Source organism: Rhea americana, unplaced genomic scaffold, assembly GCF_003343005.1.
Source record: "Rhea americana isolate MKP2758 unplaced genomic scaffold, rheAme1 scaffold_576, whole genome shotgun sequence".
NCBI classification, from domain to species: Eukaryota; Metazoa; Chordata; class Aves; order Rheiformes; family Rheidae; genus Rhea; species Rhea americana.
In genome coordinates, this window is record NW_028186730.1 from 8292 (window position 1) to 35003 (window position 26712).

At 55.9% G+C, this 26712-nt stretch overlaps 2 protein-coding genes across 8 annotated transcripts; both read right to left on the bottom strand.

The window, feature by feature from the left end:
- Positions 1-216: 216 nt before the first annotated feature.
- On the bottom strand, positions 217-5582 carry LOC146587655 (alpha-N-acetylgalactosaminide alpha-2,6-sialyltransferase 2-like). Of its 2 annotated transcripts, none has more exons than XM_085319221.1 (11): positions 5516-5582; positions 5074-5260; positions 4544-4791; positions 3480-3624; positions 3100-3265; positions 2599-2776; positions 2365-2503; positions 2012-2115; positions 1826-1909; positions 1449-1548; positions 217-1339 (listed from the first exon to the last, which is right to left on the bottom strand). In XM_085319221.1, exons 3-11 carry the CDS (start codon positions 4732-4734, stop codon positions 1160-1162), a joined length of 1287 nt encoding a protein of 428 aa, XP_085175347.1. In that variant the 5' UTR covers positions 4735-4791; positions 5074-5260; positions 5516-5582; the 3' UTR covers positions 217-1159. The 2 variants fall into 2 exon arrangements, with proteins under 2 accessions (XP_085175347.1, XP_085175348.1); XM_085319222.1 differs by having other exon boundaries at positions 1250-1339; positions 1826-1929.
- Positions 5583-6627: 1045 nt separating this feature from the next.
- On the bottom strand, positions 6628-26679 carry CEP131 (centrosomal protein 131). Of its 6 annotated transcripts, none has more exons than XM_085319218.1 (26): positions 26201-26679; positions 24264-24465; positions 23078-23163; positions 22153-22267; positions 21593-21720; positions 20993-21106; positions 20703-20852; positions 20159-20276; positions 19231-19347; positions 17960-18128; positions 17712-17785; positions 17379-17561; positions 16775-16969; positions 16518-16655; positions 15749-15874; positions 15525-15641; positions 12350-12452; positions 11797-11998; positions 11362-11469; positions 10980-11097; positions 10597-10671; positions 10362-10504; positions 9070-9247; positions 8750-8946; positions 7141-7201; positions 6628-7013 (listed from the first exon to the last, which is right to left on the bottom strand). In XM_085319218.1, exons 2-26 carry the CDS (start codon positions 24438-24440, stop codon positions 6939-6941), a joined length of 3267 nt encoding a protein of 1088 aa, XP_085175344.1. In that variant the 5' UTR covers positions 24441-24465; positions 26201-26679; the 3' UTR covers positions 6628-6938. The 6 variants fall into 6 exon arrangements, with proteins under 6 accessions (XP_085175344.1, XP_085175345.1, XP_085175340.1 ...); XM_085319219.1 differs by having other exon boundaries at positions 16775-16966; positions 26201-26678; XM_085319214.1 differs by having other exon boundaries at positions 17712-17812; positions 26201-26678.
- Between the last annotated feature and the right edge of the window lie 33 nt (positions 26680-26712).

Below are 26712 nucleotides of genomic sequence, written 5' to 3' on the forward strand. Positions count from 1 at the left end.
AGAGCCTGTTACCGCCACGCTGCRGCCCGGGGCCGGCTCTGCCCGCGGGGGCACCGCTGGCCGGGGCTGGAGCGGGACGAGGAGGGGGCTCGTGCTGTGGGGCCGGCGAACCTGCCCGCCCCGGGCCCCGCGCCGCTCGCGTTCCTCGGCCCCGGGGAGGTGGAAGTCGGCGCCGTCTGGGGAGCGGSGCACAGGCAGCCATCCGGCGTAAATCTGCATCACCGGTTATGTAACAGCGCTGGTTTATTCATGTCTGAACCGGGCGCTGGCCTAGAAATTAGCTCCGGCGATGCTGGGGAGGAGAAGACCCRCGAAGGAGCCGAAGGATCGGCCGCAGCGGCACGGGGCGGCCGGCGGCACCGCGCACACGGGGACTCGAGGCCACGYGGGTGCCGGGGCAGCCGCAGCAAAGGGGGGAAGCGGCTCCGGCACCTGGGACGCAGCAGAGACCCCACGGGAAGGGGTTTGCAGAGACCCCTGAGCCGGGCAGGGCGAGAGGGAGGCCCCGGCAGCAGACGTGGGGGGCAGGCAGGGGGCTCAACGCCCGGGATCGCTCCCGGATTTCCCTTGGCACGGCACCCAGACACAGCGAGCCGGGGCCCGGGTGAGCCGGAGGAGGACAGAGACCCCGGGGCAGAGCCCCAAAGCGGCTCAGCCACAGGCAGCGACGCTGCCCCCAGCSCCACGCCGCAGTTCAACCGCGAAGCAACGCGCAGGCGTGCTGGGCGCTCCCCCACGAGCCCATTTCCCAGGGCGCAGCCCCTCCGGAGGCGGCACAGCGTCCGGGGGGCGATCACACCCCGGGGAGGACCTGCGGGGCCAGGCAGGGAGGGGACCGCGGCGGTCACGGCAGCACGCCTGGGGCCACCCGGCAGCCCCCGACGCACACGCCGCTCCCTCCGCGGGGGGCTTCGCCCCGTGCTCGCCACCAGCACCCGCACGGAGGGCGCAGGAGACCGGGGGCTGCGGGACAGGACGGCCCTGCGACGTGGCCCCGGCCCCCGCTGCGCGCACTGCTCGGGCCCCAGCCCTCCCCCCGGGACTGTCCCTGGGCTCTGCGGGGACACGCTGGCACTGCAGAGGACAGTTCTCCTCCGGCGTCCCGGGCGGCACCGCGGCCCGGCGCTCCGCAGGCGACGGCCGACGCGGCTCCGGGGCGTCACGTCGCCTTGCGCCCGGTGTAGAGGCTCAGGAGCCCGCTGCGCTGCAGCCGCTGCCACAGCTTCATCTCCTTCCTCAGGTCGTGGTTGGCGAAGAACTGCACCCGCCGGCGCGTGCGGTCGAAGTAGTGGTCCGAGTACGCCCCGTAGTCCGGCGTCAGGAAGCCGAAGGCGCTCACCTGGGCGAGGCGGGGGCTGAGCCCTCCCGGCGGACGCGGCGGCCCGGCCTTCCCGGGAGGAAAGGGGCGCCTGCCCCCGAGCAGAGCGGCACGCGCGCCGGCTGCCTACCTCGTCGCAGGTGTGGATGGCGGCCAGGAGCATCACGGCCCCGGTGGAGGGCCGGTACAGCGCCCGCTGCGGAGTGGCCAGGATGTCGGCCCAGAGGAACCTGGAGAGCGAGAACAGGAGGCTTCGGATGCTCCTGCGGTCGCTAGGGAATGTCCACAGCGACCGCATCCAGCCCCCGATGGTCCTGGCTGCGTCGGGGGGAAGGGGGACGCGCTGTCCCCCAGCTCGCACCGGTGCCCGGGGGCAGAGGCTGTGCCCCCCCCCCACCGCTGCTTCCCCAGTTGGCGCCTCCTAAAATAGGGCGCGATGTGGAGCTGCCCCTGCCCGTCTCTGCAGCTCCAGCTGGGGCCCTGGGAGATGCTCCCGGGAGTCGTTACCGGTTCCTGAGATAGCGGACGAAGTCTGGGTGGAACATCTTAAACTTCTCTGCCAGCAGGTCCTGTCCAAAATACTTCTGCGGCCTGCAAGGAGGAGATGGTGGCTGCACAGAGAAGTGGGGGACACGACGAGGGGCAGAGGGGACCTGGGCAGCTCCCACCCGTCCTCCGCATGGCCCCGCTCACCAGGCTCCRCTGTCCCTGCCCCTGTCGACGCGCTGGTGGGTCAGAGCCGCCCAGAGCAGCAGGTAGTCTCGGTCGTGGTCCGGGAGGAAGATATATCGGGTCTCCTGTTGAGGGTAACACAGTGGGGATTAGCAGTGTCCCCAGCCTGGGGACAGAAATGGGAGAAACACTGGACCGGGGAGATCCCTGTGCCACATTTGGGCAGGACGAACGGGGTCAGAGACTGGCTAGGAGGCTCTGGGGACAAGGCACAAGGCTCCAAGCTGGGGGAGCTGACAGCAACGTGCCCTTGGCATCTCCCCTCCTCATTCTTGGCCACCCTGGGCACCCAGTGTGGCAGACGGCTCCCTCACCGGCGTTTGGGGAGGGTGCTGGAAGCCCTCCGCAGCATAGCTGCTCAGCGAGTTCATCATGGTGTTGGTGGAGAAGACGTAGAAGGATGTCCTGTTGCCGACATCCCTCTCGAAGCCTGCGGTGATGGCCCCGTTGACCCTGAGGGAGCGGAGAGCAGGAGCGAGGTGGTCTCGTCAGAGCTCAGGTCTCAGTCCTGCCCCACGTGGTCCCTGGGCATGCCCGTGAGCCCTCACCTGAACACGTAGTCATGGGCATCAATGGTGCGGCCCATGCRGGAGCCATTGAGGATGCCACCGTTGCCCACCACCGCACAGCGGATGCAGGGCACACGGGCACCTGGCGCCCAGCTGTGGGTGTCAAAGAGGAACCCGTTGGCTGACGTGTTCAGAAGGGAGAGAGAGGCCTTCAGGACTGGAACCGCAGATCAAGAGCTAGTGAATACAGAGGAGCAAGAAGGAAACAACATCCAAGACCCTCGGTGCTCTCGCGTCTCCCCAGCACAGGGCAGCCCATCGCCTCTCCCCAGACATGGCACTATGCTGGGAACAGCGGCTCCGTCCCCCGCTCCTGAGAAGCRGTGCTTGGTCCTGGGACTCTACTCCCTTGTGCAAGAGTCCTGTGGTCCTGCTCCGCTCCCCCTCTGCATGACGAGACCTCCCTCAGGTTGCCCCAGGGCAAGAGCAGAGCTGGGCTCAGGCCCTCGGCCCCCTCCAGAGCCCCGTCCCCACTCGCACCATCCCAGCTGACTTCCTTCCAGCCGTGAGCTCCCGTGTATTTCCGGAGACGCTGGTACTCGTCCTCCCGGGCATGCTGTGCCCACTGCAGCACTGGAATGGTCTCCAGGAAGATGTCCTTGAACTCTGTAGTCACAATCTTCTTCCTAATGCTGCTGGGGCACTTCTGCAAGCACAGAGGGCCAGTGCCAGCATGTGACAGCAGCTCTCCAGGTGTCCCATGTCAGGGGGCACTGATAGAGCTGATGGGAACCGTCCTTGGGCCCCCAGTGCCTATCTGCACAGTCCGGTCTGACATTGGCAATGCCTGATCAAAGGATTTCACTGCCCCAAGCTGATACCTTGAAGATATGTGYCCTATCCAGGGGGCTGAGCCATACCGAGCTGCAGTAGGTCTTGTCCTGCCCATACGTGTCCCCAAGGCTTGGCCACAGGGTGGGAACAGGGGGCCTGTGCGGGGGCTGTGCCACCCACTCCTGGGCTGCTGTCGCAAGGGCTCCAGGTCCCTGAGAGCTGATGGGAGTCCTGCCGGGAGAAGAGAGGAGGTTGTGGCTATGGGGCACGCAGGGCCGCCAGCCCCAGGCAGAGGGAGGTGCCACGCAGCAGCCCGCGGCCCGCTGGCCCCGGTCCGGGAGCTGCACAGCACCGTTACGCTGAAATGCTCAGTCACCGCCTGGAGCATCGTCCACGGTCGGGCTGGCCTGCGGGGGTCAGCGCCAGCCCGCATCCGCGGCTCCGCCGCCCCGGCTCAGCCCTCCGCCGGGGGGACGCTCCGGCCTGAAGCAGCGCGAGCAGCAAGCCCCCCGGGAGCCGACCCCCCGGGCGCCTCCGCCCYGGCCGGGGCTCTCGGCTGCCTTCGCGACACCGAGCTCCGCGTGCCCTTCCCACCCCCCAGCCGTTCGGCCGTCTCGAGGGCGAGGATTAAAGCGCTGCCAGGCGCCGGCGCGCRCGGAGGCACCGCTGCTCCGGCTCTGCCGCACCCGTCGGGGGTCCCGGCAGCGCAGCGCGGGGTACCGAGGGCAGCGCCAGGCCCGGGCGTGCAAGCGCCCGGGGAGCGAGGACAGAGCTGGGCTCCTCTCGCGGAGCAGGAGCCGGAGCAGGAGCAGGAGGAGCCGGAGGAGCCGGAGCCAGAGCAGGAGCCGGAGCAGGAGCCAGAGCGCAGCCCGCCCCTCTCCGGGCAGCGTCTCCACGCGTGGTCCGCACCGGGGGGCTGCGCCGCAGCCGGGCAGCCGCGGAGAACGCGAGCAAAGGTTAACCCAGACGTTAATCATTTCCCTGCTTGAGAAACTCTAAAGGCAAAACCATCCCGGAGAGGAACACGCATGTCCCTGCGCCGGGGGGCGAGGGGGAGGTAGGGGAGCCGGGCGATTCCCACCACCGCCTCGCGGGGCCGCCGAACGAGCCACCCCTGCCGGACCGCGGCGAGCCGAGGCGCCAGCTTCACCTGGAGAGTTTGTGCCGCAGCTTCCACTGCGCGGGGAGGAGCAGCGGCAGCAGGGAGAGGAGGGCGGCCGCCAGCACGAAGGCCATGGCGCAGCGTGCCTGGCAGAGCGCGGGGGGCAGAGAGCTCCGGCAGGCGCCGGGGCCGAGCCCGAGCCGCGCGGCCCCCTTCGCGGCTCCGAGAAGTCTTCTCATGGTGCCGCCTGGGCCGAGAGGGAAGAACACGCTCGGTCCCGCTGCGCCGGGCTCGCCCTTAGGAGCAGATCAGGAAACGCATCACCCTCGGCTTTGTTTCCCCAGGTTTAACGCAGGCTCCGAGCCGGCGCTGGTTCCCTCCGGTCAGTCCCTCCCGCGAGGCCGGCTCTCGCCAGCTCGCCGAGGCACCTTCGCGCGCCCGCGAGCCAGCGTGACGGCCCTTCCACCTGCTTCTCTCCCGCACGTGTCCTTCCAGCGGCACCTCCTTCCCCCAGCCCCAACCTCCCGAGCGGCTCCTGGCTCCTGCTGCCTGCCCCGCGCCGCCCCGGCGCCCCAGACCTGGTCCCCGGGGCGGCGGGGAGCTCCGCTCAGCCTCGCTGCATCTCAGCAGGACCGCGTCATCGTGGCGAGCGTYTGGAGGACCAGGGGCAGAGCCCTGCTAACGCTGGTCGTCAGGAAGCCGGCGGTGGAGGTRAGGGAGAGCAGCGCGCACTCACAAAACGCTTTGCACGGCCCAGGCCGGAAACTGCAAGTGGGGGGAGGAAAAGGGACGGGGAACACAGGATATATGATTAGAGGAGCAACCGCAGTCAAAACAAGTGCCCTGCTCAGCCTTCTCTCCGCAAAACGGAGCTACACGTTTCTTCTGCGTGTGCTCCTCAGATGCTGCCCTTCGTAAAAGGGAATTCAGTTCAGCGAGGAGGARGCAGAGACCAGCAAAGCTGAAAGCTCAGAAAGACCAACCCCGGAAAGGAAAGGAAAGGAAGGGGGCAAGACTCACCAAGGACAGCTGAGCCCGGGCGCGTCCCTCAAGCTGGGGGTGACCCAGCTACTTTCTGCCTCTCTGCCACAGCCAGCGACACCGGGAGTCTGCAGGGGCTGCCCAAGCACAGGCTTGGCCCAGCGGCGTTGGCAGGTGGGGCTCCAGGGTGCCCTGCAACCACACCCACAGCCCTCCACCCCAAGCTTTTAACAGGCTACAGGTGAGAGCAAAACAGGAATTACCCCCACAACGGGCTACATCAAGCCCCCCAGAAGCAGCCCAGCTTCTCTGTGACTTCCTGGAGCAATGAAGGGCCCCTCTGCACGCCCCCCTTCCTGCTCCACACGCCGTTGGGGCTACCCTGTCCCCAGTACTCAGGTACTTATCACTTGGAAACAAGAGCCTCTGGCTGTGCTGCCCTGGGACAGACACTACCCACTCTCCTCTGGCTGGCACCAGGACAGACACAACGGCTGACTCCATACACCAGCAGGACAGACAGCAAACRCCGTGAGACCACGATGAGAAAACATCTGCTCAGCCCCAGCACCAGCCCTGGCCTCCCTGGAGCGAGGCAGACAGGCTGCACAGGACCAGCCACGCACTCCCTGCCGCGAGAGGAAACAGACGGCGCTGACCCAGCCCCGGCGCTTCCTGGTGCTGTTGCTGGGTGGTGAGAGATTTGCAGGTAGCAAAGACTGAGGACTGCATCCTCCCATGCAAATATTTCGCTTTAAAACTAGAAGCAGCATGCAAAGAAGGGTGGAGGGCCTCTGCGCAGCTCCAGAGGCCCCACTCACTGCTGGTCAAGAGCAGAGGGTTTGTTCAGCTCAGCTGCAACTTGAAAAAAATCTCTAACTGCTCAAAAGAGGGATCTTCTCTCCCACCTCTGTCCRTCTGGCTCAGCCCTGACTCACAGGTCCCATGCCTCCCACCATGGGAAAAGGCTCAGGATCCAGGACATTGGCTAGGGAGGGTCTACTGCCTGGTCACACAGCAAGAACAGCTCATGCCCTGGCCCTGTCCTGCACAGGATAGGGACAAACGCAGCAACACGTAAGAAAAAGTAATGGATGTCAATGGCACAGAGTCTTCCCCTTTCCCRGGGAACACAGATCAAACTGAAACGGTTGTAGAAACCAGCGCGAAATTTATTGTTAAAATACAACCACAGAAAACTTGAATGTTACCGAGTGCCCCCAGCAGGAGTCACGGGCTGAGACACAAGTAACAGAGGTTGTTTAAAAAAAAAAGAAAAAGACAACGGCACACGTGACGGAAAGGAGAACCTCACCGCAGCCCGGCCGTACGCACGCACATCCCCTACGTGTACACATCAGCGTCAGCCCACGCAGAGCACGGGTCCAGCAGGCATCCCCAGGGCACTCTCGCCCTCTCTGGCCACGTGCCGCAGGRCAGCAGCCCCTGCATGGCAAGACAGTTATTTGGCAGCCAGCAGCTGTTTTCGCTGTTGCTCTAGAAGGGCTTCCAGGTGGTCAGCTCTCTTCACCGCCGCCTGGAACAGACCACAGGGAGAGAGGGAAGCATTAGCTGTGTCCTGGGAGCAGAGCTGCATCTGCACAGGGCAGGACAGGCACCCAGAGCAGGAGGGGCTCATGCCAGCCGCAGCCCCGCTCACTTACTTCGTATTGCTTCCGAAGGCTGTTCACACTCTCTTCCTTTTTCACAACRGCTGTCTTCACCCTGAGCAGACAGACAAAAAGAGGCTGAGTCTTGTCCCTGATGCCCTGGCCCCAAACACTAGGCTCACCCCTTGCCACAGRGTGGAGATTTTAGCAAGGCTAAAGGCAGCCAGAGGAGCTGCAGCCCCTCACTTTTCTCTACAGCATCATCCCACCCCAAGAAATACTGCACAAAGCCAAAGAACAGCTGCTCTGCAGTTTAGAGTGCCTTTATTCACTGGCAAGCATTATGTAGTTTGGATCAAGTTACCTATAGTAAKAAGGTGATATTAACTTGATGAGACTTAATTAACAAGACAAGTTTCTTCCCATTTGACAGATCTATGGTTCCTGCCCCATAGCTGTAACTTTCTCTCCACAGCTCTCGGAGCACCAGGCTCTCCAGATTTCAACCTTTGCCAGGCTGTATGCAATAGTTGGAAGAAGGGAGATCCCTGTTTTCTAGGGCTCAGAGCATGAGCCTAGTCCCTGGAGCAAGTGGGAATCACTCAGCTGGCTCTGGGGAAGGCAGTGAGCTCCATTTGCTGATACAAAAGCAACTCATTACAGCTACTACTGAACAGCCCTGTGCACAGATGCTGCACAGATGAGTCTGTACTATGCTAAAGCAGTTACTACAGCACTCGGTACCYAGGCAGAAAGAGTTCTTGCAAGAGATGTGCTTCCAGTTCAGATTCTTGGTTTCATTTGCAAAATCCCTCCCCCACAGGCAAAGAGAGGAAGCATTAAATCAGCTGCCTGATCTGACACACAGCCCAGTTCACAGCACCATCTCCTCAGCCATCACCAGTCAGGTCTGTGCAGCACAGCCTCACACAGTGTCAGGGCCCAGCACACAAGCACTGCACTTGCTTCTTGTGAACCAGGTCCCTGGGGTGCTGTGAAGCCAGTCTGGGGCACTGGAGCATTTCTTGGGATGCTACAATCCACCTCCTGTTTTTGAAAGCAGCTGTCACAGCTGCACTCAACCTCCATGGCCGTGCAAGCAGCCAGCCAAGCCCTGACCCAGCAGCAGGTTGCTCCCTCCTCTGTTCTCTGTGGTCCTGGGGAAGGGAATCAGTTGTCTGGCCTCTTTGGAGCAGCAAGTCTGCAGAGCAAGATGCCAAGGCTGCAACTGAAYGTATCATAGCATTACCCACAGCAGAGCCTTCCAGGAGCAGCGTGTGAACCTGGACTGTTCACAGTGCTCTTGCTACTCCAAGGAACAGCACATGTAGTTGCGCACCACTGTCCTCTCCTGGCAGGAGCCATCACAAAGCTCCAGCTGCACACTTGAACACCCCTATCCTCCAGGCATGCAAGGAAACAGCCCGGGGGACAGGATGACACAGAACAGGGGAACAGGCTAGAAGCCACCACGAAGGCCAGAGAATTCATGGTGGCAAAGCAGGTAGCCAGCTCAGGTGACCCTGCTCCTGGAAACGATACCTGAGGATGCAACACTGTGGACACATTMTTGTAACAGGCCTGGGCTAGCTCTGCATCCACTGCCCCAGCTGTGAGCCCAGCCTGGGGCAGCCCAGCATGAAGCTGAGCCAGGTAGCCTCACCTCCTGTGAACCTCCTCCAGCTCTTCATCCTTCTCCCGCACTATCCTGTCCAGCTCCAGGCGCTGCCGGGCTCTCATCTCTGCCATCTCTGCCTTTAGCTGCTTGTTCTCTTCCTCTGTCCCCACCAGCCTGTCAGCAAATTCCTGGCGGATCACTTCTGCCAGGCTGCTCCGCTCCTGGGCCARCTGGTCCCTCACCTATAGCCGGGCAGAGGTAAAATCAAGATGCTGACGAGCAAAGAGTGCCACAAAGGGCTCAATGCCAGTCAGGGCATAGAGCAGGGAGAGGAGCCAGATCCTTGACCTCTGCTCTCCACTCACCTTCCTTATCTCCTCCACCTCCTGCTCCTTGTACTTCACGAGGCCTTGCAGATGAAGACTCTCCCCTTCCAACTCAGCCAGTCGCCTCTTCAGTTCATTGCAACGCTCCTGCAGCTTCCGCTCAGATCTCTCCAGCTCCTGGACTTCCGCCTCGTATTTGTCTCGGATCCTCTTAATCCTAAAGTGAGGAAAGAACATGCAGTCCCACTCRGCCTAGCGCTGCAGCCACACTGGGACTGTCCCCAGCCTCCTCTGCACTGCAGAGCAGCCACAACACAGCAGCAATGGTGTGATTTGCCTCATGGGAGGTCCAGGACTCTTTACATAGTAATTACACAGTAAGAGGCTGTCCTCGGCCTGGAGAAGGGAGCAGTGCCCTGTCCAAAATGCTCTTGTTGCCATTCAGAGGGTCCCAGGTTGTTTTAACTGCACACAGACAGGCTCCCTGCTCTGCATGGCTGTCAGCACTCAGGCTCTGAACATGTGCAGGTTCCTTTCAATCTGTCCTGACCTTCCTCTCACCCTGAGTATGGGCGAGAGGAGCTGACTGCCAAGACCACCAGGCTACAAGAGGGCAGCCACTAGGGTCCCAGGAGAAGAATTCAATGCAAGGTGCTCTGTTCCTGCAATAGACCCTTCATGTGCGTGCAAAGCAGTGTGTATCTAGATAAGGCTGGCCACTGCCATATCACTTTCAGCTTTCCTGGGTTTGTGTCTCCCTCTCAGGTCCACAGTAAACAGCACTGATGAGGCACATGCTTCACTATTCCGTGGCAGAGGGAGCAAACCTTCATCGCTGCCAGCTCTTCCTTTCTGAGCCAACACTGCCCTGATGTGCACCCTGCAGTGCTCCTGCACAACACCGCACGAAGTGACCGTGTCCGTGCAGAGGTAGATGTTCACAGAGCAGTTCGCGGGCAGGATAAATGCMCAAAGGTAGTCCATGACCTCAGGCCAAAGGTAGAAAAGGCCAACACAATGAAGTACGAAGGAAACCACTGGGCAGAGGTAATCACAGATCTAGCTAGAAACCAAGGAGGGAAAGTTGGAAGGCAGGAAGGGCAGCATGGAGCTCATCTCACTGCTTGTCACTCTGCTCCCCTACTCCTGTGCTGGGGTACTCTCAAACTCCCTGACCTCTGTCAGAGAAATGTGGAGTTCAGGGCAGCACAATCTCATCACGTGTCCAGAGCTCACTGGACAGATGCACCAAGCCCCAGGGGATGGGGGGAAGAAAAGCACCCCTCAAGGAGTGAGGGCTTACGGGTTCAGTCCACCCACTCCCTCCCCACCTGTTCTCTGCCGCCCTCTCGCACTCCTCCTTGGCGGAGGACATGTCGGCCTCCAGGCGCTGGATTACCAACTCGATCTCTTTGTCTCTCTCCTTCCTCACCTCTTCCCTCAGCTCCCGTTCCCGGGAGAGCAGCCAGGCTTCCTGAGGACAGAGACAGAGATGGCAAAWGTTGCCTCAAGTTCTCTGTGAGCCCCAAGGGTAACACCTTCAGAGAAGAGCAGCCTAGCCGTTACCTCCTTCTTCATGTAGTTTGCCTCCCAGGCCTGCTTCTCAATCTCTAGCCGGTCCTTGAGCACCTTCACTTCTGTCTACAGAGAGACAAGCAAGAGTAGCAAATACTCAGCACTCACCCAGCTCTACCAGCCACTGCACCCCCCACTTGCTGATGGGAGCAATTCTCCCTCATGCAACTCTACGGGAAGGCACCAAGGTTGCCACCAGGTTGTTTAGTGGTGCCACCACATGGTAGCACAGCCTCAGCCCCACGTGTGTAGCTCATGGCTGCAGCAATACACTCACACTTGGACTGCCTATGCCCAAGCATGGCAARCTTGCACACACCATCAACTAGGAGCCAGCAAGTGGACACCCCAGAGGTAAGGGGAAAAAAAGACACCTGATGCCGCCTCTCGTGCTCTTCCTTCTCCTTTGCATACTCCTCCTTCAATGCCTTGGTGACAGCAGAGCTGTTCGCCTCCAGCTGCTGCCTCAGCTCCTCCAGCTCTGCTCTCTGCCTGCCCACAGACAGATCACAACTTGTAATGTCCATGGCTGGCCCAATATCATTGTCCAGCCATGATTTTCTCAGGCTGCCCCACCTCAGCCCCTCTCGAGTACTACCCCGCTTCCTACGGGAACAYTGTCGGGGGAAATCAGCCCCACCGTTCCAAGCCCCAGACTGTCCCAAATCCCCAGGCAGCCTGCCCAGTGGGAGCTGGCAGCCACCATGCAATACAGCCACACGGACACTGCACTAGGCCTGCTCTCAGCCCTCTTACCTGGCCGCTTGCTGGCTGAGCCGCTCCTTCTCCTCAGCCACTTCTGCGTAGAGCCGGCGTCGCTGCTGCTGCAGCGCCTGTTCCTCCTGCTCCAAGTGCTTCTCACATCTGTGGGGGCAGAGAAGCCTCAGGGATCTGCCTGACTTGGGGCACTCGTCCCTAGTTCTCAGGAGCATGGCAGCACTGCAGTTGTCCGTCTCCTCCCCACTCCCACCCCACCCTCCTTCCCAAGGCTAACCAGGGGCCAGTCTCACTGCGGAGGTCATCCGAGTCCCTGGTTCACCGGCACCTCCCACCTCAGCGCTAGCAGAAGGAGAAGGGGCCGTTTTATGTTGACGCTAACTGCTGAACATGCCACAAACCCACTGCGACGTGGGTGCTGAACACCACCCCCCAACACCATGAACTGTGCTCGCTCCTCCCCCTGTAACATACTGCTGCCGGGCCAGTTCCCTCTCCCGTTGGCTCTGTTCCTCCTTCTCACGCTCCAGCAGGTCACGCAGCTCCTCTGCCTGACGGAAATAGCGCTGGGCTGCCCGCTCATCGGATTGCAGCAGTTCTGCCTCATGCAGCATCTTCAGCTTCTTGATGTCCTGCTTGTGTTTGGCGATGAGTTTCTGGATCTCTGGCTCCAGCCCTARGGTAGTGGGGAAGGACGATTACCATACAGCCTTGGGGCTGTCTGGATGCAAATACCAGGCATAAATCTCAGGCCAGCACAGTTATCCTTAGACCTAACTAGCTGGTGAGGACACCATGAACATGTTACCTGAGTAAAGACAAGACTGGTAAGGAAAGGACAGAGTGACCATGTGGTTTCTTGCTCTCTAGCATCTGCCTCTACCACACATAAGCATCAGAGACTGCCCACATCAAATACCTTCCAGGAGGCATCAGCATCTTATTATACCAAAGATTCCAGGGCATAGATAGGATGATACCTACACCCACCCATCTCCAGGCCACACCTGAGGGCATGTGCCTATACCTTTCACAGTGATTTCTTTGATCTTTTTGGTTTTCTCATCCATCCACTTCTCTCGCCTTATTTTCTCTGTTGCACTCATCAATTCCTTGAGTTTCTTGATCTCCTGTTTGGAAACAAAACAGGAAACTTCAGAGACAAGGTAGGGGAAGAAAAAAAAAAAGGAAAACATATTAGCCTAGGAGTTTGGCTGTTGAAAAACAACTTGTAGGCAAGAGTGAATGACCTCAGCTGTGCACAGACCACTCAAACAGTTCTGGCCAGGCATGTTCTCCCCAGTTCAGTGAACTAGATGTACAGTCCCCCAGTGCCAACTTCTTGCTCTTGTGTGATTGGGCTGCTGCTGCCCTGCGGAATTTGAGCATGGGAGAAAAAGGCAAGACCTTTAGATAAACACTTGCTGGAAGTGGCTGACAAATGAGAACACCTATTGGAGAGGAGATGGGAACTCCAGGCTGCTCATGCTGCTCTGACAGCAGATGGTTGCATGCAGAAGCAGTCTGTCTGTAGGCTGATCTGGAGCTGTATTCGAAGATGCTTCCTTCTCCAACTTTCCTTTCTCACCGGCTTAAGCTGTGGGTAGAAGGCTCCCAAGGAGGACAGACAAGTACACCTTTTCAGAACACTACAATAACATCACAGACCAAATTTCTGCAGTGCCATAAGGCTCTTCAAAGACCCTAAAAGGCTGCACAGCCCAGGCACAACCACTGCTCTCACTTTTTCCTTTGACTGCATTTACCTCTCAAGCCTTCSCCCAGGCTGTGTCTGATTAATCAAGTGAAAAGGCTGGTGAAACACTTGGGCCCTGCTGCTCAGAGAGCTCTTCTCCAGGCTTCTCTTTGGAAAAAGCAGGTTGAAGCAATCAGCCACATACTTTTGTGATGGGTTTCTGTTGAGAAAGGCACTGGCCCACGGAAGGCACAGCCTGGTCAGAAATGGTTCAGTTTTGGGGAGAGGCAGATGACGACAATGTGTACAACGCTGGGGAAACTTCACAGCTTCAGAAAACAAGCAGCATGGCAGGAACATGCAATGGTTGGTTACCTGGCTGCTGGGCAGAGAGGAATGGGGAACATCAGATGGCCTTCAGCACAACCTGTGGCACTCTCTTAAGCAAAAAGGGCAGGGAAGAGCAGCAAAATCAGCAGTGGAGGAGAGGGACAGCCCCAAGGCAGTGGCTGAGCCCATTACCTGGGGAGATAGGGTGAAGGTGTTCCTTCACAGAACCAACCCTCCTGTCAAGCTGGGAGCTCCCATTCCCTCCCCAGACCTAGATGAAGGGGCGTATCTCCATCTCAGTACTGCTGCCTGAGGAGCAGTGGCAGGTCAGCACGTGAGAGCAGAGAGGCAAGGCACAGAAAGAGCAAAGAACACATTTACCTCACAAAAGGGGCCCAAAGTGCGCCAGACCTGAGGAGAAAGAAAGAAGGAGAGGAAAAGAGAAAGGGAATCACAGAATCATAGAAGGGAGAGGAGAAGGGAGAGAAAAGAGAGGCAAAACCAAACAAAGGTGTGCACATGAGAAAGCCAGGCTGCGGCAGAGACAGGAGGGAGCTGCAAATGCCTCAAGCAGAGGTGAGCAAGAGGTGCAGCCAAGCAGGGGTAGTTAACACACAGATGCACCAAGCGCCTGGCAGCACTGAGAGCAATTGCAGCTCCAGGGCAAGGGCAGAGCCAGCTCTGATCTGGGAGGGTGCTGTGTGGTCAGGGAGATGGCTCCAGCCACGAGGACAGGTCCTGCTGCAGGAGCTTCCATGGGGAAAAAACATCACTGAGTGTTCTTCCTCACCATGCAGGAGAAGCAGATGCTGCAATGAGCCGCTCAGCAGAGCCGGGAGCCTAACTCACTCCAAGTAGGGCCAGTGAAGGGGTCTCAGAGCAAGCCAGGAGAAGAAGAGATTCTCTCTGCATCACCTCCACAGYTCCCAGGCCTTTCCCACCACTGCTACCCTGTTTTGAGCAGGGAGTGAGAGATAACAGAGGCACCTCCACTACTGCACTGAGCCCTTTCTTTTGAGTGTCTTCACAGGTTGCAGCAGCAAAAACCTTTGCAGGAAGCAATATTGCACTGGCTTCCTCCTCCCAGCTGGACTCAAAACTCAGGTTTAAATAGTAAGGCAAAATAAGCCAAGTGAGTCTTCTCTTTGTGTTAGGCTGCATATTGAAACATGCTCAGACTGGTGCAAACACTGTCTCCACTCCAGACAGTCCTGGACATGAAATGAGCTTCAAGTCTAAGAGTGGACAGGGACTGGGGTAGCAGAGCTAGAATGAGCTTCACATGKGAGCTGAGCCAGCTGCACTGCCTCTTTCTGCCAGGCTCAGCTCAGTGTTCAGCACAGGGTGAAATGAACTGTCTCCATCTACAGAAGAGGGAGCTCTCTACACGCTTCTGAGGGAAACCACCAGTCAGCTGCAGACTACAGAACAGTTCCCTTTGAGCAGGCAGCATATCCCAGAGAAGAAGGGCCCCAAGGCATGAATCACACTGCACAGGCTCATCGTCAAAAAAAAAAAAAAAAACAAACCCTTTGTGTGTTTGGATACTGGCCACAGTAACAGCACAGCGAAACCCACAGAGGTCTGTTATCGTTATTTATCTGAAAGATACATCCCATGTTCCTTTAAAGCTTTGCTCCCATTYGGCTCTGCACATTCCAGCTCCAGTGAAATGGTTTGACAGTAACTCCACATAGAAGGATATGGCCAAAGGCACAAATTCTATGGCATCAGGTTTGTTCCAGCACCTGTTTTTTTCTCTAGCTTAAGTGAAATCCCCTACATTACCTTCCTGACTGGGGCAGAGCTTCCTCCACAGGAGGACATGGGGAAAGGCTCTTCCCAAGCAGTGCCCTTGGCAGCTGACACTGGCTCTTGGTTAGTCCCACGCACTGGGCTCTAGGCAGCAAGCCCCTCTGGCAGAGGACAGCAGCCTCCTGGGTAGCCAGGGCAAACCTCTGCAGGTAACATAGATTTCTTGTGCAAGCAGCACAACTCGCCAGAACAACTGAGCCTCAAAGTGTGAGGGRTGATACGGCTCTGGGTAGAGATCAGCAGCATGGCTTGCTCCCATATGAACCCCCGTGGGCTGCAAGACCACACAGTCCCACTCCTGCCATGGCAGTATCAGAACAGGTCTTTTCTTCCTGCACTCCCACCCTCCTCATCCCCTCACCAGCTCATGCTGCTCCTGCATCTGGGCAATCTTCTTGCTGTATTTCTGGTCTACTTGTTTCAGCTCAGTTACCACGGCCTCACACTTCTCACTCAGCATCTTCTTATCATCAATAAGCTGGGTAGGGTACAGACAAGGCATCAGACAGCCAGGCAGAGCACAGCCACCACCGCTGGCCCTTAGCTTCTGACTTCAGAAGAACTGAAGTTAGGAGGAGAGATTACCTTGTCGATGAAGGTCAGGTGCCGCTGGATAGCGGCCTCATAGTGTTCYCTCTGCAGCCTGAGCTGGTGGCCAAGCTCCTTCTCCGTCTGTTTGACGTGCCGAATAGTCAGTTCCCTCTGCTGAGCCTGTTGGATGCAGGGGAGAAATAGGGCCATGAGACATTAGAGGAAGATGTTATACCAACCCAGGCATCYATACAGGAGATAACTATCAAACCAGGAAAGCACCGTGGGGCCAAAGGGCCAGAACAACCAGGAACRGGAAAAGAGTGTCTGGTCCTAACACATCCTGTCCTAAGGTTAGCAGGACAGACCAAACACTCAGGTGACAGAAAAGAAGAGTTCAGTCCAGGAAAGAGCATCATGCAGGCCCTGCCTGAGGGCTTCTGGAATGGTCAGGAACCTGCTAGGGGATAGATTTTGAAGATGATTTTCAAATCAGGTAGGCAGCAAGGAGAGAGCTGAGAAGTCCACACCAAACTGGGCTTCTCACAGCAAAGCAGCAAACAATTTTAGTAAATGAAAGGACCATGTAGATCTTTCCCATGCTAAGGTAACTTAGACTGCTGCACACTCAGGCAGAATACACCCCTCTGGCTCCTCTGCATTACATCAGGGAGTACAGTAGTACTTAGCACTGCTGAGGACACARAAGGTAAGCCCTGCTCACAAAGCTGTCTTCTTGCACTATAACAAGTTTTCCAAGAATAATCTGTCCAGGGCTCTTGGCCTTYGCTCCCCAGCAAGCAAGCACATCTGGCTTACACACCAGTGCTGTCTGCAGCAGGCTGACAGCTCGCTTCTTCTCTTCTACTTCCAGCTTCAGCCTCATGATGGAGCTGGTGACTTCTGTGGCAACAGCTGATGCCTGCTCCAAGTGAGCCAGCTCCTCTTCAGAGAGGAGTCCCTGTGACACAAAAACTGGATTAAGAGGAGCTGGGGACCACTTGGAGCCAGGATGAGGAGAGAGCCCCTTCCCTGCACACAGCCTCTCYAATACAAATGGCCTCTTGCTTCAGTACTCACCTCCCGCTGCGTGGCCGAAGCAGCAGATCTGGGTCTCTCCTGCTCAGACTTCTCCATCTCATCCAGGAAGCTAATGATGCTTTGGAGTTTGGCCTCTGAGAGCAAGGCCCCATCCTCAGGGACCCCAGGGGAATGGTTCAACTTCCCAAACTTCTCCAAGTTATCAGCAGTCAGGGAATTGGAGTCCGGCTCCTGCTGAGCAGACACAGCAGTTAACAAGGAAGGCAGYCTGCACTAAAGGAGCCCCAAGGGGAAGGCTCAGAAGAAAAGATGTTAGTTAATCCCCAGCAGGCAGCACTGGAATCCTGTCTTCCCACTGTTCTCCAGTAACCACTCCGCATCCTCTGCGGTCATGCTCCCTCCCACTGCAATCCTCATATAGTTTCACTCTTCGTCACGAAGGCCCAAACCCAACTGCACCAAACTATTCTGCTGCCTTCACTGGCACTCCTAGAGGCAGCCAAACAGCTGCATTTCTTGGCCTTCTTGCTCTCTGCAACCCAACAAGCATTGGATGGAAGCAACCCTTGGAAAAGAACTCGTTTTCACAAGGCAGCCAACTCTATCTAAGGGTGGATGTGACAAGCCTCAGTCCTCTGTTTACCCCATCTATCCAGGCATATTTGTCCTTCTTGAAGATTTTCGGCTGGGGCAGCAGCTCTGGCTCTTCCTCCAACAGCCTGAGGGTGTCCAGTAGCTCACTGAGAGTGACTTTTGACTGAGCCCTGCTGGCAGCAGTAACTGCCATCTCCAGATCCTCTCCACCTGTCTCTCTAGAGCTCATATCCTAGGGGAGAGGAAAATGCATGTTAGAGTAAAARCTGGATAGCAGCCAGCTGGACATTTGCTGGATATCATCAGAAGCGAACCCAAGCTCCAAAGCCACACCAGCAGAACAGCTGGTGCCAGAAGCAGCAGGAGGAAAAGCCAGGCYCACCTGTAACTTGCTCTCTGTCCCATGATCCTGTGAAGGCATGGAGCCAAGGTCTGCAAGGGCACTTTCTTCTGGTTCTGCAGTGAGTGAGTGGAAATTGGCATCTGCAGGAATTAGATTGTTTTTGTATTTGTAACAACCAGCCCCCTTCAGGCAGCTCCCCTCCGGGAGCACTGCCCTTCCATCGTTCTCCTTCCCCTTCATGTCAAATACTTCTCCAAAAGCATYAGACACCTGCAGAAGGGACTCACCAGCATTATTGGCTTTGACRACACTGTTGGTTGGACTGACATTCTTTCCAGAAGGAGGTTTGGCAGACTTTTTCTTTGCGGTCCTTCTGCTCTCCTTCATCAACGCAAGCTCTTCTTCTGCCAAGTGCTTAATATCAGAAGCCTTTTGAGCCCTTTTCTGTTGCAGCTCCTGTAGGGACAGACAAGCCATCAGCACTCTGCCCAGCACAGCACGTGTTCTGACACATACTTGCATTGCTTTGCAAGTGTTAGCAAAACAATCTACACGCTCAGGTGCTAAAGGGTTAACCAGGACAACCCTGTTCAGAGAAAGGGAAAGCAGAGGAACAACAGCTCTCCTCTGTGCTCCTGGGAGCAAACAGGAGGTGGTGACCAAAGTACTGCCAGCTCCACATGTGAGCAAGGGCTGTTCATACACCCTCGCATAGTGTCATCTGGCTTCTCCATCAAGGGCCTTTCAATACTCCATGCTGCATCAACAACTCTAGGGTCAAGCACCATGCAGTGCAGCAATGATGCAGGGCCCAAGGTGTTCTCTTAGCCAAGTTTCAGTAAGTCAGTTAAGGCACAAGTAGATGTTTGCATGACTGTTGCAGTATTTTAAGAAGTTACCACCCTCTAGCTGCTCACTGCTGTCCCCTTCTGATGAAACATGATTCAAATTAGGGTAAAGTAAAACTGRGTTATCTTAAAATCTTTTCAGCAATGTTGTAAACCAGTGTGCAATTCTCCATGCTTTGTTACAGATCCAGCTTCTCATCTGAGCTGCAGCAGTACCAGGCCTTCCCTGCCACAAAGGGCTACAAAAACAGGTTGAAGACTGCAAAGTGCTCAGGTGCTTCCTGAAAACATGACCAACAGGCATAGAATGCAGAGCGGGGATCAGCCCTCTCTACCAGCCATCCCGGGGATGAGGGATCTCTTTCCCAAAGACAGTTCTGTTCCTGGGCTTCTCTCATTCTCAGCCTCTCTGAGGAACTGTAGTTACAGCCTCCCTTTTTTAGCATAGTGACCCTTTCCCCAAGAACTAGATCGAAATCAGCATTGTCTTCACAAGCTCTGAATGAGCTGCCAAGGCTTGGCAGGAACACAAAGGGAAACTGCTCTATGGCACCTCCTTCTCCATAGGGAACACTCCATTTCCAAGGTTTGCTTTAATTCTGCTTCATGCAAAGCCCTAAAGATGCAGAGAAAAGGCCCTTTCACTGTCTCACAAAGACGGCCAACAGACTGGTCTCAGCCAGGCCACGATGCCCTTGCCTCATCCCTACCTGGATAGCAGCATGTCGGGCTAGGCGAGCTTTCTCCTCTCGGATCTTCCGGCGTTCCTCATCCTTTTTCTCTTGCAAATCCAGGATATTTCCCTCCTCCATCTGCTGCTGCCTCTCCTTCCCAACAGAAGGGATAAAGTAATRTTATTGAGAACTCTCCAGCACCTACCACCCGCAGCAGGAAAGTGTGAAAAGACGCATCTCACCTGGAGTCACCCCATAGCCAGAAGGCTTTCTATCCTCTCCTTAACCTTCCGCTACCCTCCCCAATCTTCCCATCCTTGCAAGTAAAGAGCCCCCAGAAAAGCTCCACTTTAGGGCAGCTCATTTTCTTTAAACATTAAATGCAATTATTAGTCATCTGGGTCTGAAACCACTAAAGAGACAAGGCTTAAAAATAGAATTGCACATACAAGAGCTCCGGTACTTTTTGTTATTTGGATAAATAATTAAATACAAAGAAACATAAATAGCTGCAGATGACGTGTCACTTTCTAATGAGCCAATTGTTACTGATTTGCTACAATGAGTTGAGACAGAGTATCCCTTCTTTGGCCACCAGAGTGTCCAAGACAACAAGAATTCAGCTGGTTTAGCTTTGTTACTGCCAACTGTCTGGCTGTTTGCAGCTAAAGGGAAGGGAACAAATACAATGGAGACATGCAGCACTGACCCCAGGGGCTTACAGCCTGAGCTCGCACTGAAATCAATAGTAGTGCTTCCCACCTGCATGGTCAGTCCCTCACTGCAGTGACAGCTACCTGCAATTACCAGGACCTTCTCCAGCTCTCAGTACTGTGAGTGGCTGGCCAAATACAGTGCAAAAGTCCCCTTGTCTCTAACATCTYGGGCAGATGGTCTGGTGACTAAAGGAACTAATTTTCCTCCCTCACTGAGGCAAGCCTAAGCTGTAAGCCAGGAGACAGACCTCTCTTTTGGAAGCCAACAGGCGCTCCAGAGCGGCCGTGCCCGTCCTGTGCCTTTGCGAGTGGTGTCGGTACCAGCGCTGGATAGTTACAGCTGCAAGGTTCACCTGCTGAATGAACCTGTAAGGAAAGAGGAAGGTCAAGAGGGCCCAAAGGCCCTCTGCAGCCACCAGGGCCTAGCAGGACAGTCACATTCTGCTGCAGGAGGGCAGAGGGACTGCTCAGCCACAGCACTAGGACTTGTGCAGCCCCCCCCTTACACTCTGACTCAACAAGGCCTTATCCTGGGCAGATATTTGGGATAGGCAGAACTTGTTCCTTTGATGAAGGAAACTCAAAATAGAGCCAAGGCATAGGCAGAGTACAGCAACACAACCCTTCAGCAGCCAATGCAGGTACACTGAGAGTTGTTCCAAAAGCTAGCACCCACAGGACAGGTACAAACCAGTATCAGCTCCCCTGCTCTCAACTCCCAAGCTCACCCCTTAATTTGGCACTGCCCTCCTGCCTCTTCCCATCAGCCACCACACTCCAGCTCTGCCTCACCTCTCTGCCTCCTCTTCCGTCACCTCCTTCCTCCGGAGCAGGCTGCTGTTGTTGTTGCACGTCATGATGTTGTTGCTGGAGAAATTTTTCTGAGACTTCATGAAACTGCTGCTTTCATTCTCCTCATTTGAGGTCGCCTTGATAACATTACTAMGGCAGAAGATGAAGCTACTTGGTACCATCCTGCCCTGTTTTGTGCCACATCTGCACAGTGAACAGGACTGGCCCAACAYGGACACATGGTGAAGCAGCCTCCAAATTCTGCACAAAGCAGGATCTAAGCTACTTACTTGAGGGAGCTTGGTGCCTGGTTGGAGCTTTTGGGTGCAGGGCCCTTATCAGAGGTGGAGTAGTTGTTGTGCACCATGGTGGTGACGCAGTTGCCCATTGCGCCCTTGTTGCTCCTTTTGTGGAAAGGAGACAAGRCATTAGAATTTGCTTGATCTGAAGGCAAAAGGCAGGGGAAGCCTCACAAGCAACTCACTTGCTCCCGAGAGCTTGCTCCTCTGGAGCTGCTACTTGATACACAGGCAGACAACAGACATACACAGCTTGAGCAGATGTAAAAGAACCTGCCTTTCAGGCAATTTTAAACACACAGCCTTTGCTCAAGTCTCTCCTAGTCCTGAAGTTTTCAAGTCTTATTTGTTCCCTTTCCTACAGGTAGAGTGGTCTCGCTGTTCCCTCACATCAATCAATCTCCTATGCAGCTTCCAAATGTGTCCTCACCAGCCCAGCCTCACACAACTGTCATCTGTCTGGTCTGCGTTTGACCTGATATGCTGGTAGACAGAGCACCAGCACCACCTCCCTTGTCCAGGTATTTTCTCCATTTAATTCCTTCTAACACTAAGYCTACAGGGCTCCCAGTTCAGTACTGCTCCTCGTACCTGTTGTTGGCAGTGAAATTGGCTGCCAGGAGTACAGTGGCTTCTTTTTTCCTCATGCCTGCAGGTGGCTCAAGGGTGCCAGAGCTGTGGGTGCCGGATGAGCCAGGGAACACTCGTGGCTGATCATCCTGCCATGCAGTTAGCAAGCATTAAGCRTATGCAAGCACCAAACCAACTTCTTCAAACAACATTATTTCTTCCTCCACAAGCAAATATTTTCCCTCATACAAAAAAAACCCTATGTCTATTCCACATTACTGCAGCCTCAAGGCATTGCCTTGCACCACTTCCTGGCCAAAAACCCAGGGCCAGACACAAAGACCCATGGTCAAAATAGGCCAGAGCAATGACTTAACATGTTGGCTACTCATACTGTGCCAGCTTTGACTGAAGGATGAGGAAGGACCAGTCTGGCTGTCACAGATGAATTATAYCATTCCCATCTTCAGATCCAGGGGAGATCCTTTGCATGACTCACCCACCAAACCAAAACCAACTGACTCCTCATGTAAGGAGAGCCAGACTTAGTCCACAGCACCTGGGGCGACCATCCTCCTTACCAAGATGTTCCATGTTGTTTTTTTCTCTGGGGAAGTTTTGCTCAGACTCGCTAGTTTCTTTCTTCCACCAGAAGGGCTGTCAAAGAAGGTCAGGAAGTCTCCTGCCTGCTCTGGGCTTTAGCCCAAATCAAAGAAAGGCAGAGAGAAGGGAAAAATACATGTTCTGGAGTTAGTATGAGATGCAGACAAAYGGCAACAAGACAGCAATACCAGGATTCTCATTCTGCACACACTGCAGTGCCCCAGTAGACTGTTTCAGCAATAAGCAAGCTCTGATCTCAACAGAGCAGTCTGACAAAACACAMAGCAGTAGCCTGATAAAGCTGAGATGTATCTAGTGCCTGTCTCAAGACATAGGAAGAAAAAAAGCTGGAGAATCATTAGATAGTCATGTAATCTGTAAATTATTAGTTTTTACATAAAGCTTTATATTTCAATATAACATGTGGAGATCAAATATATTAAAGGGATGGGCACAACGCAACAAGAGCAAACTAAAAATCACAATTCAAAGACAGCGCCCAGAAAGTCATTAGAAGCAAAGAGAACTTTCTTCACCTAATGCTTGATGTTTCCACCCCTAGCAGATCTCAAGATACATCAGAGGTCGCATGGCCTCCAGCACAGCAAGGACTATACCTGGACACTGACAACTGGTGGGGCAATTTTCTCCTCCCTACCTTGGCTATGGTTTGGAGGGTCCATTAGGGGCTGTTTTAAGTGAACAGTCCCATCCCCAGAATTAACTCAGGTGTCCTTTATGGCAGAGGCTTCCAACCCACAGAAATACACTCTATTTCCCCTAATCACGTGACCTCCTTGCAAAAGAACAGACACTAGATTTTCCATTTTCCTCACAGAACAAGAGATATCAGACAGACAAGTGGGGTTTCAAAGTGACACACAAGGATGGCTGTAGCTGTACCTGAGCGTGCTGTTCACCCGCTGGTTAACCTGGGTGGTGCTATTGGATCTCCGGAGGTTGTTAATCGCCCGGGATCCCGCATCTTCCTGTGGAGGAGCAAGTTATATTCAGCAGTGAYTTTAAAGAGAATCAGGATCAGACAGAGCTGGGATGCCTGGACTAGGCAGGCTCCCCGAGCCAAGTAAGGCATCCTAAAATAGCACTGCTGATGGTACTACCTTTCCATCCTCTTCCACAGAGCACAGAAAAGACGTTTTTGGTATCCCTAAGGCTGCTAACCTCTCCTTGAGAGAGAGTGGAATTACATCCAACTCCCTCTTGGGCTCCTGTGTTGCTGCTGAGCAAGCAGGAATGCATTCATTTGTTTTAAGTTCCCCAGCAGAGAAGGGCTGTGTTTATTACCTGTTCTGGGAATAAATGCTAAGGAAGACTGCCAAGCCAGCAGGAATTACTCAGCAGAGTGCAGAGATTCTCCACTACTGGATTTTTACAGAGCCCAATAAGAATCTGGGGCTCATTCACTCTGCTGAAAAAAACACTCAAAATTCCCATTTTGCAAGACATCAAGACTCCTCAACTCCTGCTGATCTCAGCAGGAACAGAGGGTGCTCAGCAAAGCACAGGATTGGGCTTGAAAGYACTGCAGTATCTCGCAGAAGATATCAGGAACTTTTCTTCCAAAAGAAAATCAAGAAAGGGAGGTGAAGAGCAAGGAAGAGACCAGAGACGCATGCAGCTGGCCACTTTCACTGCTCACCCTTCTGTCTACATAAGAAGGGCTCAGAAGAGACGTAACGAGTAGGTGACAATCAAGGCTTTTACTGTGTAGCACAGAGAGAGAACACAGCACTGCAGCACCCAAACGCTGCAGCTCTAGGCAGCACGCGGACCAGCCTAACTCTCCCTTCCCTGAAGGTGTTCCAGCCGCTCTCCGATGAACGTGCAGCAGCGCCGTGCACTCCACAGGGGAGCACAAGGCCCATCTCAGCAGCACCTCCCTCCCCGGGCTGCACTACAAAGCTCAGCTTGCAGAATCAGTGCAACAGGGAAGCACACCCAAAGTTAAGACASTCAGCAGCGAAGAGAGTACAAGTGCATCAAGGTATGTCATATGCCTCCTTATGCACACACGCCTCCCCGCCCCGCCTGGAGGGAGAGATGGGAAGAAGGACTTCTCAAGACTCACCAGAGCATTCCTCTTTGGTTTGCCGTCGGTGATGACCGAGATGGAGCGTGCCATGTGCTTGGCAGGAGACGCGCTGCTTGGGCGCCGCGTGACCTGCACAGGAAGGCCTGTCAGGCTCAAGTCCACGCTGTCGGAACCGACACCTTGGAACGAGGAACTGCTACGAGTGCTCTTCATTTTCAAGCCAAAAAAAGGGGAGGCCCTGAGAATGCAAGTGGACAAGGCGAAGTGAAAACACAAAGAAGGATGCATCCAGCTTTGTATGGTAAGAAAACAAATCACTGCCCCCAGCTCTCTCCCACAAGCCCAAACACAGAGAYTTAATTCTCGCTGGCTGGCCTCCCACCCAGCCCAGGCCTCCGATTCCATGTACCTCCAAAACATGCATGGTAACCTCKGCAAAAGAGGTCCAAGATTTCATCTCCAGTGGGCCCTGTTTCCAAGGGGGAGAAAACACCTTCCTCCATATTTGCATGTGCTTAACAATCCTGAAAACACAACCTGGAACATCTATGGCTGAACTCCCTACAACTATAGTWCCTGACACCAGCAGCCATTTTTTTAATGTTTGACCTAGTTAACTCCCAGTTAGCCACACCAAATACAGCTGCCCTATTTTAGGGCCTGGAAAGCTGATGCTCATGTCATCAGACCAGCCTGTTTCCAGGCAGGTGAGTCACAAAGAGAGGAAAAGCACCATTCCTCACATCAGCCTCTTTCACTGGCAACAGATTGTGGCTACAAGAGGATCGTGTGAGCCCAGAGCAGGTGCATCCACTAAGACCAAAGGTTCACCTCACCCACTGCCCTGTCTTGGGCAATGATGCCGATAAAGGCGTAAAAAAAGGTACAACTAAAAGAGAGATCTTTCTCCTAGGATCTGTTCCCAGTTTCTGGTAAGAAGCTGTTTAGAAACTTCTGAYAAACCCATCAGTAAGCAACGTGTGAAGGCCATACCCTCTCCAAGAACGTAGGTAGAGGTTCAGCTCGCAGACTGCCCTTCCCCACTCAGGAGGCAGCAATTTCTTAGTTTTGCCCTTGCTTTCCTCTCCCATCACAGCGTTCAGACCCACAAGCCATTGCTGGCTCTATCTCCACCTCTCCAGTTCCCRGGCAATTGCATAATGACTCTACAACACTGCTTTATTTCTTTAAATAGTAATAACCTATCCAAACAGGACCTAAAACAAGAAAGACATTCTCCCCTCTCCTCTGACAATTTGATTTCACCCTACACACGCCGCTAAGCTGTGCAAAAGACACTGGCAATGCCTCTGGCTCCTAAAACCAGTGCAAACAAAAGGCTCTCTATGGAAACCACCAAGCTTACACCAAGAACACAGGCCTAACCTCAGCTAGCGCTTGGCTTGGGACCAGGCAGATTGCAGCGACAGCCTTCTCCTTCTGCAGCCTACGGGTGCAAAAGCCAAGGCGTGCATCCAAACAACAACGCACCGCCCAGTATTTCAGCATCCGAACACCGCTGAACAGAGCTGACAAAACAAGACAGGAGCTTTTTACTGCTAAGATAAGGAGCAGTAAAGTCTTAAAAGTTCCCTCTGCTGAGCTGAGCCATCACTTTGCTGCCTACAAAGAAAACGGAGCGCTCTTATCTCCTCGTCCTTACTCCATCGCTGCCGGACTGCCGTTGAGGCACCCGTGAAAAGCAGGCCCCAGCGCTGCAGCCCAGCCGACCGCCCCAGCACGCGGGTCACGGCTGCTCGGACACAAGCGAGCGCCGTGGGGCAGGCTCAGCTCCGAACACCCCCTCCCGGACCTGCCCCAGCCGCTCCAGCTCCGCAGGGAAGGGGCCAAGGTGCCAGCACCCCCCGTGCCAGGCAGGGACGCTCGCAGCCAGGGCACGGGGCTGGGGCGGGGGGAGACGGGGCTGGCGAGGGGGCCCCGAAGGAGGCGAGGCGCGGGGAGCCCTTACCTACCTGGACCTCCTGTGGCCGCGGCGCTACAGGCCCCGGGGAAGGGGCTGGGGACACCGGGGGACGCACACGCGTGTGCCCCCCCCCGCCACGTCGTGCCCCTCCTCGGCTCCGTGCGCACGGAGGGGCCCGGACCCCCGCGAGGGAAGGGGGCCCCCCCGGTACACAGCACCCAACGGGACCGGGGGGGACCCTCCTTGCACACCCCAAGGGGGGGGGCCCTCGGGGTCACCCCCACCTCGGGGGGGGGGGATCACCGCTTTATTCACCCCTGGGGGCTCCTCTCACAGCCCCTGCGGGGGGGAGCACCCCGTTATACCGCCCAGGCCCTCCCTCTCCAGCCGCCCCCCGGGGGAAAAAACCTCCCGCACAGCCTGGGGCGGGGGGGACCCCCCGTTATACCGCCCGGGGCCCCCTCCGCAGCCCCCTCCCCCGGGGAGACCCCCCGCCACAGCCCCTGGGGAGGGGGGGACACCCCGTTACCCCCCTCCCCCCTCGCACAGCCGCTCTCCCGC